General features: G+C 46.5%; 1 protein-coding gene across 2 annotated transcripts; it reads left to right on the plus strand.

Moving 5' to 3' along the window:
• The first annotated feature begins 2,615 nt into the window (after positions 1–2,615).
• On the plus strand, positions 2,616–14,576 carry GLOD5 (glyoxalase domain containing 5). 2 transcript variants are annotated; one of them, XM_016944320.3, is made up of 5 exons: positions 2,616–2,749; positions 2,872–2,940; positions 6,733–6,870; positions 11,857–12,012; positions 14,238–14,576. In XM_016944320.3, exons 1-5 carry the CDS (start codon positions 2,687–2,689, stop codon positions 14,361–14,363), a joined length of 552 nt encoding a protein of 183 aa, XP_016799809.1. In that variant the 5' UTR covers positions 2,616–2,686; the 3' UTR covers positions 14,364–14,576. The 2 variants fall into 2 exon arrangements, with proteins under 2 accessions (XP_016799809.1, XP_016799810.1); XM_016944321.4 differs by lacking the exon at positions 2,872–2,940 and having other exon boundaries at positions 2,619–2,749.
• The last annotated feature ends 1,509 nt before the right edge of the window (positions 14,577–16,085 follow it).

Below are 16,085 nucleotides of genomic sequence, written 5' to 3' on the forward strand. Positions count from 1 at the left end.
TTAGTAGGGATGGGGTTTTGCCATGTTAGCCAGGCTGGTCTTGAATTCCTGACCTCAAGTGATCCAACCACCTTGGCCTCCCAAAACGCTGGGATGACAGGCGTGAGACACCATGCCCAGCCAACACCATCAGCCCTTTGGTTCTCAGAACAACACCACTGGCTCTCCTGGGTCTCCAGCTTGCTGATGGCATATTGTGGAACTTCTCAGCTTCCAAAATCACAGGAGCCAATCCTTGTAATATATTACATATTGGTTCTGTTTCTCCTACTGGTTCTGTTTCTCTGGAGAACTCTTATACACCCAGCAATTCCACTTCTAATTCTAGTACTCAGACATGTGCACAGAGCTGTGGGAACAAGGCTGGTAGGAACAAACAACCAGGAAAATCTTGTAAATGTTCACTGATACCCAAGGACTATTGCAGAGTGAAACGAATAATGAGGGTTCATGTTACAGCACAGAGTGCCCACTGGACGTGACACAGAATGGATGGGACTTGTGTGTACCTGCAAGGGTGGGGGTTACCTTCTACAGGATGTGCTATAGGCAGGGAAAAGCAAGGGGGAGTCAGTTACAGTGACCTAGTGCATGTGTGTAGTGTGTGCACACACACACTATGGAAACACCAGAATCTGACCCCAGTGGTCATTTTGGGGGAATGGGGGTAGAGATGATTGCTAGAGTCCATGTACTGATGTGTTGTTCAAATCTTTTTTTTTTTTTCGAGAGAAAGAGTCTCCTTCTGTCATCCAGGCTGGAGTACAGTGGCACGATCTCAGCCCACTGCAACCTCTGCCACCAATTCAAGTGATTCTTGTGCCTCAGCCTCCCGAGTAGCTGGGATTACAGCTGCGTGCCACCATGCCCGGCTAATTTTTGTATTTTTAGTAGAGATGGGGGTTTCACCATATTGGCCAGGCTGGTCTTGAACTCCTGATCTCAATTGATCCACCCGCCTTAGCCTCCCAAAGTGCTGGAATTACAGGTGTGAGCGACCACCCTCAGCCTGTTTTTCAAATCTTTTATACAAACCTGTATTCACATATTATTTGTGTAACTCTTTTTAAAGGAAAATCATATGCTTAAAAACAGTATCTGGCCCGGCACGGTGGCTCACGCCTGTAATCCCAACACTTCAGGAGGCCAAAGCAGGCCAATTGTAGGCAACATAGCAAGACCTCATCCCTACTAAAAATACAAAAATTAGCCAGGCGTGGTGACACACACCTATAGTCCCAGCTACCCAGGAGGCTGAGGCAGGAGGATCCCTTGAGCCCAGGAGTTTGAGGCTGCACTGAGCCATCATGGCGCCAGTGGGCTCCAGCATGGGTGACAAAGTGAGACACTGTCTCAAAAAAAACAAAAACAAAACAATATCCACAACACAAAGTGTTTGTGTTGGGGGTAACTAGAAACAAAAATCTCAAACTCACATGCTCCAGGGGCCAGACAAGTAACCTGTAAGGGAGATGGGGGAGTTCTGCTCAGGGTAAAGTGAACAGCAACTGGGCTGATTAATGTTCTCTGACTCTCAGCAGCGGAAGGTGAGGGTGAGTGAAGGGTGAGTGGGGAGGAGGAGGAAGACTGCAAATCTCATCCCCCAAAACTCATCCCCCAAAATAATTCAGGAACATCACACCCTGGGGCTCAGAACTTTTTTTTTTTTTTAAACAGAGTCTCACTCTGTCACCCAGGCTGGAGTGCAATGGCGCGATCTCGGCTCACTGCAACCTCCGCCTCCCGGGTTCAAACTATTCTCCTGCCTCAGGCTCCTGAATAGCTGGGACTACAGGTGCACACCACCATGCCTGGGTAATTTTTGTATTTTTAGTAGAGATGGAGCTTTACCATGTTGGCCAGGCTGGTCTCGAACTCCCAGCCTCAAGTAATCCGTCCACCTTGGCCTCCCAAAGTGCTGGGATTACAGGCGTGAGCCACCGTGCTTGGCCAAGGGGCTCAGAACTCTTAAGAGTTCAGGGATCTTGGCTTGGAAACAGACACCTAATGGGTCAGAGGAGTCATACTCTAACTCAGATAGCTCACAACTTCATACCCCTGACACACACTCTCAAACAGCTCACAGATCTCACACTTTGGAGACATACCCCTAAGTAGACCAGAGGCATCACACGCTAGAATAAAGATCCCCTTAATACTTGGTGGTTTTTCAGTATTATTATTATTGAGATGGAGTCTTGCTCTGTCACCCAGGCTGAAATGCAATGGCGCCATCTCGGCTCACTGCAACCTCCGTCTCCCGGATTCACGCGATTCTCCTGCCTCAGCCTCCCAAGTAGCTGGGATTACAGGCGCCCGCCACCATGCCTGGCTAATGTTTTGTATTTTTAGTAAAGATAGGGTTTTGCCATGTTGTCCAGGCTGGTCTCGAAATCCTGACCTCAGGTGATCCACGTGCCTTGTCCTCCCAAAGTGCTGGGATTACAGGCATGAACCACCGCACTCAGCCTTCAGTGTTAACAAGAAGTAATCCCTTACACACATCCACCTTAAGCTTTCAATTTTGAGGCCCTGAATTTAATGTTAAAGTCCTTCCATTTGCACCACCTACCTGTGTCACCTCCCACAGTCCTCAGCCTGTGCCCTCCCATTCCTGCCCCTTGATCTCCAGGCGCTGAGCCAGAGGATTGTCGGGAGGACCCTGGGCAAAGACGCCTACCCTGCCATGCTGCGCCATCTGCCCTCCAGGCTGCCAGTCAAGATGTGGGGCAGGACTTTGGAGAAACAGGTGAACAAGATGGCCCCTGGGGACCTGGGGCAAGGGTGTTGGCACTGAAGCTGGTCTAGTAACCTGTTTCCCTTCTCTGCGGGCTCCCATTTCCTGTCCTCCTCTCTCCCTTTCTCTTTCAGAGACAAGCAGAGGGCAGCAGAGGCCCATGGAAAGGCCCGGCTCTAAGCCATGGAGGGCCCTGTGCTCAGGTGTGCAGGGCTGGGCCGGGGCTGAGGGCTGGCTCCTCCCCCAGTTTAGCCAGGGACAGGTGGAGAGATACAAAGGTGGCTCACGCAGGGTGCCCCCAAAGCTGTCATGATTAGGGCCATGTGGAGAGAGGCTAGGAAACACAGCGCTGACCTTGAGCTTTAGGAGAGGAATTCAGAGGCTCCTGGCAACCTGAAGGGGACCTTGAAGAGGACCCTGTAGGAAGACAGAACACTTCCCTGTAGAGGAGGCCAAAGGAGGAAGGACATGGTGTTCCGGGCACTCTGACTATAGGGATTTTATATGCTGTGGTGAGAAATAAAATGGATTATATTTTTGTAGAGTGTGTAAAACGGGGCTTGGCACACAGTAAGCCTTGTGTGATTACTGTGTCTTTTTTTTTTTTTTTTTTGAGACCGAGGTTTGCTCTTGTCCCCCAGGGTGGAGTGCAGTGGTGCAATCTCAGGTCACTGCAACCTCTGCCTCCCAGGTTCAAGCGATTCTCCTGCCTCAGCCTCCCGAGTAGGGGATTACAGGTGCACGTCACCATGCCCAGCTAATTTTTGTATTTTTAATAGAGACAGGATTTCACCATGTAGGCCAGGCTGGTCTCAAACTCCTGACCTCATGTAATCCACCCACCTTGGCCTCCCAAAGTGCTAGGATTACAGACGTGAGCCACTGCACCCAGTCCTTTGTGTGATGACTATGTCTTGATCATCATTTTATAAAGCAGGCTTTGTAACTTCACCTCCAAGAGTCTGCAGGATCCAGACCCTGCCTTGCCCTCCCACTTATCTCTCACTCACTCTTGGGTTCTGAGCTACGCTGGCCTTCCTGTTATTGAAGACAACCATCCCTGCTCGTCCTTGAATTTGCAAGGATGGAGCTCCGAGTCTGCAAAGCAGGATCTGGGGAGTGAATCTAAGCTGGCAGGGAAGAATAGAATAATGGGAGGAATAGGTGGAGTTTATTTCTAACAGACTATCAAAATGATGCAGATGTGGCCAAAGCAGTGCTTAGAGGAAATCTATAGTTCTAAATGCACAGATCAGAAAAGTAGAAAAGTTGAAAATCAATGACCTGAGCTTCCCTATCAAGAAACTGGGAAAAGAATGGCAAGTGGAACCTAAGAAAGTAGAAGGAAGGAAATTATAACAGCAGAAACTGGTGAAATAGAAAGCAAAGATACAATAAAGCCAACAATGTTAAAAGTTGATTCTTTGAACAGATTAATAAAATACTAGCAATGTCTATTTTCTCTCGAGAAATTAAGAAAATATATGGATTGCCAATATCAGGAATGTAAATGGGGTATTGTGACAGATTCTACAGATGTTAGAAGGTTAATAAGGGCTGGGTGCAGTGGCTCATGCCTGTAACCCCAACACTCTGGGAGGCTGAGGAGGGAGGATTGCTTGAGCCCAGGAATTCAAGACCAGCCTGGGAAACATAGTGAGCCCTCACCTCTACAAAAAAAAAGAAAAAAGAAAACAAAAAATAGTTGGGCATGGTGGCACACACCTGTAATCCCAGCTACTAGGGAGGCTGAAGTAGGAGGATTGCTTGAGTCCAGGAGGTTGAGGCTGCAGTGAGCTGTGATCATGCCACCATGCTCCAGGCTGGGCAACAAAGCAAGACCCTGTCTCAAAAAGGGAATTAAAAAAGAAAGTTAATAAAATTTATTTCAACATATGACTTTATTTTCAATGGAGCCAAAATGTCGGTCATTTTCTCTTTCTGCAGTTCCTATGTCCATGTGGATCTTTTGTATCCACCGGGAGAGCAAAACTCAGCAACTTTGCTAATGCCTCCTCCACTCAGGAAAATAGAATGGTACAGGATTTTTTTTAGCTGGAGCTCAGTGAAATCAATTGTTTAAAATGGGCTGGTTTCAGTGGAACTAAACGCAGTGGAATAGAAAATAATAAAATAGCAAAGGGTAGAACAGAATAGAATGGAATCCAATGGAATCGAATCGAACAGAATAGAAATTAGTCAGACTTTGTGCCAAGCACTGTCCCTAGTTGTTGCAGTAGATATTTATTTATTGAACAAATATGATTGAACTAGTTGTTTGGGAAAGAGTGGGGAACAAAACAGACAGAAGTCCCTGCTCTTATGAAGCTTACATTCTAGTCAGGGAGACAGGCATTACCATCTGCAAAGGCCCATAAATGAAAGGTACAAGGGTGGTCCTTATGAGGAACAGGCTAAAGGACAGTGTAGATTGGAGTTCAAGAGCAATGGATGAGGCTGTAGAGATAGGGTGTCATTGTAACTGGAGTCTAGATTTTAACAAGATGACCACACATCATCATCATCATCAATCCTTTTATAGCACTTGATATGTATCAGGCATTGTTCTATGCCCTTAAAAACAGTACTTTTTAAAAACTCTCACAAGAATCCTATATGTATAAAATCATGCTCATTTTATAGAAGGGGAAACCAAGGCACAGAGAAATTAGATAAATTATTTAAATGTCAATCTGGCTCCAGAATCTTCTTTTTTTTTTTTTTTTTAGACACAGTCTTGCTCTGTCACCCAGGAGTCCGGTTGAGTGATCATAGCTCATTGCAACCTCCGCCTCCCAGGCTCAAGTGATCCTCCCACCCCAGGCCCCCAAGTAACCAGAACTACACGTGAGCGCCCCCCAACCTAGCTAATTTTCATATTTTTTTGTAGATACAGGGTCTCACTGTGTTGCCTAGGCTGATCTCAAACTCCTAGGTTCAAGGGATCTATCTGCCTCAGCCTTCCAAAGTGCTGAGATTACAGGTGCCACTACTAGAATCTATTCTTTTAAGCATTATACTCCATTGCCTATAGTGCCAGACCACAGGTGCTTTATAATCCTGTAGCAGAGATACTATAAATATTCAAATTACTAAATAATTCAAGTCAAGAGAAAGATCTGATGGGAAGTATGCTGAGGGCGGGAAAGTGGAAGGTTGGGGAGTGGTCCTCCCTCTGGGTGTCAAGGTGGATCTGTAAACACGCACGCCCAGAAACCTTCATTTCTTCTGAGATGCCCCCTTCTTGTCTTGTTCTCTGTGACTGAAGCTGCAGAATGGGAAAGGAGGGGGCTGGGTAAAATTGGCCAATTCACAGGACTGGGCCTCCTCTGTGTCTTGTCACTTCTTGGAAAAGAGATGAATTCTATTTAGGGGGAAACAGGGGAGGGCATTGTCTTGGTCTCCACTCCCCTAATCTTCACTTCTGGAAGAGGAGAAAGGGAACAAGAAGGCTGGGTGCAGTGGCTCACCCCTGTAATCCCAGCACTCTGGGAGGCCGAGGCAGGCAGATCACTTGAGGTCAGGAGTTTGAGTTTAAGACCAGCCTGACCAACATAGTGAAACCCCGTCTCTACTAAAAATACAAAAATTAGCTGGGCGTGGTGACACACACCTGTAGTACCAGCTACTCAGGGGGCTGAAGCAGGAGAATCGCTTGAAGCTGGGAGGCGGAGGTTGCAGTGAGGTGAGATTGTGCCACTGCACTCCAGCCTGGGCAAAAGAGTGAGACTCTGTCTCAAAAAAAAAAAAAAAGAAAAGAAAAGAAAAGGAAACAAGGAAACAGTGGAAAGTGGTCATGGCAGACACGTGGGCTCTCATGAATCCACACATGGGCAGTAAGACTCTACCAGTAAGTATTCTCTCAGGCCTTTCCCCTTGGAAGGGGGTGAGGAGGAAGTAGTGTAATTGGGGAGGTAGGGGGAGGTGAGCAGAAGAAAACACAGGCGTTGACAAGTGGCAATGTGGTCTCTTCTGACTTTTTTTTCTTTTTTTAGTCATGGAGGGACAGCAGTCAGACCCCTCCCCCATGTCTTATCTGTAGACTTGACCACATCGTGATGACGGTGAAGAGCATCAAAGACACCACCATGTTTTATTCCAAGATCCTGGGCATGGAGGTCATGACTTTTAAGGTAAGCACTTCCCCAAATGCCAAAATTCAGGTGGGCTAAAATTTGTTGATAACACTTTAACATATAACTTAACTTTAAAAGGAAAACCACAGGAAATCTGAGAGAAAATATAAAGAGATCAATAGAGGAGATTCCAAACTGAATATTTGGACTTCCAGAGAGAGAATGGAGAAAAAAGAGAGGAGGAAATTATCATAGAAACAATGCAAGATAACTTTGCAGTCTCTACATGGAAAAGGTTAACCAAGTATCCAGCATGTTGACACTTAACATGGATCCTTCTAAAATTATAGAACATCAAACTGAAAAAGTAGATCCTAAGAGCTTTCATAGAGATTAAAAAGTAGATTATCTACAAAGGAAAAAAAAACAAACAAATATCAGATTTTCCAAGAGACCAGAGACCAAAAGATAAAAGGACACCTTCAAGATTCTGAGGGGAAAATTTTCCACCTAGAATTCTATGTCCAACCAAACTATTAACCAAAGGTAAATGTAGGGGCCAGGTGCGGTGGCTCATGCCTGTAATCCCAGCACTTTGGGAGGCCGAGGTGGGCGGATCACTTCAGGTCAGGAGTTTGAGACCAGCCTGGCCAACATGGCAAAACCCCATCTCTACTAAAAGTACAAAAATTAGCTGTGCATGGTGGTGCACGCCTGTAATCCCAGCTACTTGGGAGGCTGAGGCATGAGAATTGCTTGAGCCTGGGAGGCAGAGGTTGCAGTGAGCCGAGATTGCACTACAGCACTCTAGTCTGAGTGACAGAGCAAGACTGTATCAAAAAAAATCAAACAAAAATGTAAATGTAGAATAAAAGCATTCTTAGTCATACGAAGTCTTACAAAATTTCCCACTTGCTTTGAAAATTACTTGAGGCTATGCTATATCAAAATGGGGGAGTGGCCGGGCACAGTGGCTCACACCTGTAATCCCAGCACTTTGGGAGGCAGAGGTTGCAGTGAGCCGAGATCGCATCACTGCACTCCAGCCTGGGTGACAGAGCAAGATTCCATCTCAAAAAAAAAAAAAAAAAAAAAAAACATTGGATGACTATGAATCTGGGAATATGGAAGACATGGAAGTCAGGCCACAATGGATCCCAAGAGGAAGATCCCAGAAAGGTACTTAGAGAACCATCAGTCCAGTTTGGAACAGGTGTAAGAAAGACCCCAGGAAAGACAGATCCAAGGGGAAAAAAAAGAGGTTTCCAGAGATTGAACTACCCTTGAGAATTTGGAATAACTTCAAAAGAGGTAAATGCAGAGAAAGCAAAAAATGCCTTACTAAGATGTGCTTCAGTAAGTGAATGGATATATCAACTGTGGCACATCCAGACAATGAAATATTATTCAGTGATAAAAACAAATGGATTATCTGCCAGGTGCAGTGGCTCATGCCTATAATCCCAACACTTTGGGAGGCCGAGGCGGGTGGATCACCTGAGGTCAGGAGTTTGAGGCCAGCCTGGCCAACATGGTGAAACCCCGTCTCTACTAAAAGTACAAAAATTAGCTGTGCATGGTGGTGCACGCCTGTAATCCCTGATTACGTGGATCACCTGAGGTCAGGAGTTTGAGGCCAGCCTATAATCCCACATAGGCATGGTGGTGGGCGCCTGTAATCCCAGCTACTCGGGAGGCTGAGGCAGGAGAATCACATGAACCCAGGAGGCGGAGGTTGCAGTGAGCCAAGATTGCACCATTGCACTCCAGCCTGGGCGACAGAGCAAGACTCCATCTCAAATAGATAAATTAATTAAATAAAATAAATGGACTATCAATCCATGAAAAGACATGGAGGAAACTTAAATGCATATTACTAAGTAAAAGAAGTGGGGGAGGCTGTGCATATGTCGGGGCAAGGTGTATATATCCCTATACCTCCTGTTCAATTTTGCTGTGGACCTAAAACCGCTCTAAAACAATTAAGTACACATGAACACCCCTCCCACACACACATATAACTTAAATAGAAAGGGCTCGAGGAATCGCAAACAGGAGAAGAAAAATTTTTTTAGACAGTGTCTCACTCTGTTGCCTAGGCTGGAGTATACTGGTGCGATCACGGTTCACCACAGCCTCAACCTCCCAGACTCAGGTGCTTCTCTTGCCTCACCCTCCTGAGTAGTTGAGACTGTAGGCACGTGCCACCACACCTGGCCAATTTTTTCTATTTGGCTAAAAATGTTAAATCTAACATGGAACCTTATGCAGAAATGTAGTATTATGCAACATCAGACTGGATGTGTACACAGCAACACGGACGGGTCTTGAAAAGAACGTGCTGAGTGAAAAATGAAGAAACAATCAGGTCTACAGCATGCTACCCATTACAATACACACACATAAAACAGTAACACACTTTTTACAGCAATTTATGAAAACCAAAGGATACACATCAAACGCACTATAATGGTTGCCTAAGGTGGAGATGGGAATGGATAATGAACAGAAAAAGATAAATAAAACAAGAGATAGTCCTTGCGTGGGCCAATGGTGATAACGAGGTGTATGATGCCTCAACCTCTGTACTTGGACACAATGGAGTGAAATTTCAGAACATTAGGATTAAGAAAAATCCTAAAGCTGCAGTAGTGGAAGATGGATGTATCACCAACCAAAGAATAAAACGCAGATGAACATCAGACTTCTTAACAGCAACACCACATTTGGGGAAGACAATGAAGCAACATATTTAAAAGGCTATGGGAAAATAAGCTGCAACCTACAACTGCACACTGAGCCAAACTATCCTCAAGTCCAAAAGTTAAATAAAGTTGGCCAGACGTGGTGGCTCACGCCTGTAATCCCAACACTTTGGGAGGCTGAGATGGGTGGATCACTTGAGGTCAGGAGTTCGAGACCAGCCTGGACAACATGCTGAAACCCCCATCTCTACTAAAACTACAAAAATTAGCCAAGCATGGTGGCTCGCGCCTGTAGTCCCAGCTACTCGGGAGGCTGAGGCAGGAGAATTGCTTGAACTCAGGAGGCGGAGGTTGCAGTGAGCTGAGATCTCGCCACTGCACTCCAGCCTGGGTGACAGAGCGAGACTCTGTCTCAAAAAAAAAAAAAAAAAGTGAAATAAAGTCATTTTCTGATTGAATGGATGTGGTATCATTCATAGTGATATAAAAGAGATAGAAAAAGAAAAAAAGAAATGGCACATGTTGAGAGGTCCAGGAGAGGGAGGATTCATGAAGAACATGGCAGGGCTGTGAGTTAATCTGTAGTTGATCTACAAAAATAAACTTGCAGCCAAGCGTGGTGGCTCACGCCTGCAATCCCAACACTTTGAGAGGATGAGGCAGGAGGATCGCTTGAGCTCAGGAGTTGGAGTCCAGCCTGGGCAACATACTGAGACTACTGTCTCTACAAAAAAAAAAAAAAGTTTTATAATTAGCCAGGCATGGTGGTGCGCACCTGTAATGGAATCCCAGCTACTCAGGAGGCTGAGGCAGGAGGATTGTTTGAGGCCAGGAGGTCAAGGCTGCAGTGAGCTGTGATTGCACCACTGCATTCCAGCCTGGGTGATAGAATGAGACTCTGTCTCTTAAAAAAATAAATAAATAAACAAAATAAACATGCAAATGGGTTAGTTAAAAATTGTTAAGGAGCTAAAAGAGAAACTAAAAACGATAATCAAATTGTATTGGAAGAGATAGTAATGTGAATGAGCTAAATTTTCATTTATCATAGCAGGGAGGTGATAGGAAATATCTCAAGTTGCTAAATCAAGAAATAGTGGTGCAGCCGGGCACATTGGCTCACATCTGTAATCCCAGCACTTTGGGAGGCCGAGGCGGGGATCACTTGAGCCAGGAGTTCAAGACCAGCCTGGGCAACACGGGGAGACCCGGTCTCTACAAAAAATAAAAAAAAATTAGCCAGGCGTGGTGGGGTGTGCCTGTAGTCCCTGCTACTCAGAGGCTGAGGTTGCAGGATCTCTTGAGTCTGGGAGGTTGAGGCTGCAGTGAGCCGTGATCACTGCACTGAAGGCTGGGCGACAGAGCAAGACTCTGTCTCAAAAAAAAAAAAAAAAAAAAAAAAAAAAAAAAGACGCCAGGCACAGTGACTCACACCTGTAATCTCAGCACTTTGGGAGGCTGAGGTGGGCAGATCACCTTAGGTCAGGAGTTTGAGACCAGCCTGGCCAACATAGCAAAACCCCATCTCTACTAAAAATATAAAAATTAGCTGGGCATGGTGGCGTGTGCCTGTAGTCCCAGCTACTCCAGAGGCTGAGGCACGAGAATCACCTGAACCAGGGATGTGGAGGTTGCGGTAAGCCAAAATGGTGCCACTGCACTCCAGCCTGGGCAACAGAGCAAGACTCTGTCTCAAATAATAATAAATAAATAAACAAACAGTGGTGCATCAGTTAGGGACTTTGGAGGCATGTAGGAGAAAACTCAACTAACTAACTGTGGGTTAAACAAGACAAGAGCTTTCTTTTCGTTTCACTGAACAACCAGTCCAGAGGTAGTTAGTCAGGTCATGGGCAGTGGCTGGGAAGCAAGAGGAAGTGAATGAGCAATAAGGGCCAGCGCAGTGGGGTTGGGAGGTTCCCAGAAGCCCCATCCACACCTCTGCCCCCATCTCATTGCCTGGTCCGGCTAACGTGGCCTCCGGACGTGCTGGGAAATGTAGGTTTTTAAAGTTGGGTACACGGCTGACCACACTGAAATTTCTGTTGTGTTTATAAGAAATAAAGGGGAAATGTATACTGGGTAGGCAAATTGCTATCTCTGCCTTGAGTGGTATAAACACTATTTGGAGATATGGAAATAATTTCAAGGAGAAATAAACTCGTACAGTTGCCTCTAGGGAATGAGCCTTGGGTGGGGCAAAGGGCTGTTGTGTAGTAGCCCCATTCTAGTTTTTATTTTTTTTAAACCTTGTTGGGACAGGTGGAAAGGCTTCATCTCACACTCATCTTGGAGGTTTAATTCTAGGCTGTTTTCTCTGCCCCTCCCCACCAAGTAGGACGACCGGAAAGCACTGTGTTTTGGAGACCAGAAATTTAACCTCCACGAGGTGGGAAAGGAATTTGAACCCAAAGCCGCTCACCCAGTTCCTGGCTCCCTGGACATATGTCTGATCACAGAGGTGCCTTTGGAGGAAATGATCCAGCACCTCAAGGTGAGTGGGACTTCTCTTCTTTTTGCAAAAGCTGCTGCAAACGCAGTGAAAACAGAAGAATGACCCAGAGAGGTAACAAGTTTTACCACAACCAGATAATGTCTGCACACAGTTATGTACTATTTTGACTGACAATTCTTTCATGTAAATAAATGTGTTTAAAAAGGAAACTGTGCATTCCCATTGTAAAACAAACAAACAAACAAACAAACCTACATTTATGCACTGAAATACTTTTTTTTTTTTTTGAGACAGAGTCTTGCTCTGTTACCCAGGCTGTAGTATAGTGGCTTGATCTCGGCTCACTGCAACCTCCACCTCCTGGGTTCAAGCGATTCTCCTGCCTCAGCCTCCCAAGTTGCTGGTACTACAGGTGCGTGCCACCACACCTGGCTAATTTTTGTAGTTTTAGTAGAGACAGGGTTTCACCACGTTGGCCAGGCTGGTCTCAAACTCCTGACCTCAAGTGCTCCGCCCACCTCGGCCTCCCAAAGTGCTGGCCATTACAGGCATGAGCCACGTGCCCAGCCCTAAATACATTTATATAAAAAGAAAATGTTCATCCAAGTACATGAAAAACCCATTATATCTTGGCATAAAGGAAAAGTAACTGTAAAAACCAACAGCTATGAAAGCATAACAATGTCATTAGATTCTAGCCACTTCCGTTCCCTGTACTCCCTGGCCCTGACATTACAAAGGGAGATATGGCAGGTGGTTAAAGAGATACTAAGAACTTGTTAGCATCCACCTTCTATGTGTAAAAAGAAGGACTGAAAGAAGATTGGAGAGGGAATAATTTCTGATTTGTTGTTATTTAATCCAGTGTCTCTGTAATACTTAAAATGATGTCATCTAGAAGAGGCATTGGTTGGGCACGGTCACTCACGCCTGTAATCCCAGCACTTTGGGAGGCTGAGGTGGGAGGATCATTTGGGCCAGGAGTTCCAGACCAGCCTGGGCAACATAGTGAGATCCCATCTCTTAAAAAAAATAAACAAAGTAGCCAGGCATGGTAGTGCATGCCCGTAATCCTAGCTATTCAAGAGGGTGAAGTGGGAGGATCACTTGAGCCCAGGAGGTGGAGGCTACAGTGAGCTATGATCACGCCACTGCACTCCAGCCTGGGTGATACAGCAAGACCCTGTCTCTAAAAAATTAAAATAAGGCTGGGGCACAGTGGCTCATGCCTGTAATCCCAGTGCTTTAGGAGGCCAAGGAGGGAGGATCACTTGAACCCAGGAATTTGAGACCAGCCTGGGTAACATGGCGAGACCCTGTGTCTACATAAAATACAAAAAAAAATTAGCCAGACGTGGCAGTGTGTGCCTGTAGTCTCAGCTACTTGGGAGGCTAAGAGGTGGGAGGATCGTTTGAGCCCAGGTTGAGGCTGTAGTGAGCTGTGATCGCACCACTCCATTCTAGTCAGTGTGACAGAGCAAGGCCCCATCTCTACAATAAATAAATAAAAGGGGTTTTAGTTTCCCTTTTGCAGAACACGGATTGAGGTCTTATATATATTCTGTGCAAATAACCTAGACTCCTTCTTTGGGAAGTGTCAGTGAAAAAGACTGGTTTGGAAGTAAAATGGGTTAAGCATAGGGGTTAAGAGTATGGTCATTGACCCAGACTGCCTAGGTTCGAATTCTGGTTCTGCCACTTACTAGATAATACTAGGTACTATCATCCTTCCCATTTTACAGATGAGGAGATCGAGGTACAGGGTAGTTAGGTACTGTGCCCAAGGCCATCTAGCTGATAAGTGGCTGGAACGGAGTGATGGAGGGGAGGATGGTAGGAGATGAGGTCAGAAAGATACAGCGGTGTTCTAAGGTCTTCTAGGCCACTATAAGGAATTAAATTTTACAGGCCAGGCGCAGTGGCTCATGCCTATAATTCCAGCACTTTAGGAGGCTGAGGCGGGCGGATCACTTGAGGTCAGGAGTTCGAGACCAGCCTGGGCAGCACAGCAAGACCTCGTCTCTATGAAAAATAGCTGGGCATGGTGGCATGCGCCTGTAATCCCAGCTACTCAGGAGGCTGAGGTGGGAGAATTGCTTGAGCCTAGGAGGCAGCGGAGGTTGCAGTGAGCTGAGATCTCACCACTGCACTCCAGCCTGGGTGACAGAGCGAGACTCTGTCACAAAAAAAAAAAAAAAGGAATTAAATTTTGGTCTCACACACACATTTTGACGAACGACTTTTGTCTTTTCTTCCCACTTCAGGCTTGTGATGTCCCTATTGAGGAGGGGCCAGTCCCCAGAACAGGGGCAAAAGGGCCTATTATGTCCATCTACTTCCGAGACCCCGACAGAAATCTGATTGAGGTGTCCAACTACATCTCCTCGTGATGGAGGCTGGACCTCCTCCATTCTGTCCCCCTTGATGTCGCCCTCTCCTTTCCTTCCTGCAAACCCCCACCCAGGCCCAGAGATCTCCAAAGACTGAGGACTTAGGCACTTCACACATCCTGCTGAGGGGGGACCCAAGACAGGTTTGGGACCAAACCTACACGTCTGTATGTCATCAAAGCTGGCCTAATAAATGCATAACCTCTCAATAAATACGGGGTCTTCGTTATTGTATTGGCGCCATGCATGGGTGTTTATGTAGGGTGTGAGATCTCTGAGCTGTTCGGTCGGAGGCCTATGACCAGGGTATGACGCCTCTGAGCACCGAATCTAGGGTCATCACCTCGGGATTCGAGGCCCCTGACAGATTTCTCCTTGTCAGTGATGCCATTGTCTTCATCCTTTCCTAACTTTTCTCACTCCTCCAGCTGCTGCCTGCTGTTTTCTCCATTCCTGGGCCTCGCAGAATCCCAGGATCTCTTATTCCCATCAGACCTTCCAGGACCAGCACCAGGTGATACTACCTCTTTCAGAAGAGCCTTCTCTAGTCTCACTCTCAGGGTATTTAGCACTTTCTACCTTTGGATCTAGTAGATCAAAGAATTCGAGACCAGCCTGGGCAACATAGTGAGACCACCCACCTCCACAAAATAAATAAAGAAATAAGCCAAATCATCTCAATTGAAGCATAGCTCATGGCAGGTTAGGCGGGACAAGGTCAGATTTCCTGTTTCTGCCCCCCCTCCACCATTCAGTCAACTAAAATACATATGTTAACCACCTGTGTGCCAGGCCCTGTTCCAGGCACTGGAGAGACAGCATTGAGCAAAAGAGATAAGCATACCCCTGTTGGTGGAGTTGCCATTCTAGTGGGAGAGAAAGAAAATAAATAAAACTAAGTAGGTAAAATATTAAGTATGTTACAGGCTGGTAAATGGTTTGGAGAAAAAGAAAACACGGAAAAGAGGGAATGCAGATAAAAACTGTTGGGGCAGGTTGGACACAGTGGCTCACGCCTGTAATCCCAGCACTTTGGGAGGCCGAGGTAGGTGGATCACTGAGGTCAGGAGTTTGAGACCAGCCTGGCCAACATGGCAAAACCCCGTGTCTACTAAAAATACAAAAATTAGCTGGCTGTGGTGGCGCATGCCTGTAGTCCCAGCTACTCGGGAGGCTGAGGCACCAGAATTGCTTGAACCTGGAGGCAGAGGTTGCAGTGAGCCGAGATCGCACCACTGCACTCCTTCCTGGGTGACAGAGCGAGACTCTGACTTGAAAAAAAAAATTGCTAGGACAGCTTCTGATGTCTAATGAGGCGGTCCCGGAAAGTGTGACTGAGAAGTGTCTTGAGCACAGATCTGAAGAGATGAGGGAGTGAGCCACACAGATGGCCAGTGGAGGAAGGGCACACCAGGCAGAGGCATCGGCCAGTGCAAAGGCCCTGATGCATGAATGTGCCTGGTGTGTGTGAGGAACAGCAAGGACGCCAGTTGGGGAAGCAAGGGGTACAGATGGGTGCGGTCTGGCAGGCCAGGGCGAGGACTTTGTCTTTTACTATGAGCAACAGGCAGCTGAAGGAGGGTTGTAGGCAGAGGAGGGATGTGATCTGATTTAGGATTTAACAGGCTCCCTCTGGCCGCTGCATGGAAAATAGACTGTCAGGGCGAGGGTGGAAACAGGTGACCAGTGAGGGGGAGGCCCCTGCAGTGGTCCACGCAAGTG

Source organism: Pan troglodytes, chromosome X, assembly GCF_028858775.2.
Source record: "Pan troglodytes isolate AG18354 chromosome X, NHGRI_mPanTro3-v2.0_pri, whole genome shotgun sequence".
Taxonomy (NCBI): domain Eukaryota; kingdom Metazoa; phylum Chordata; class Mammalia; order Primates; family Hominidae; genus Pan; species Pan troglodytes.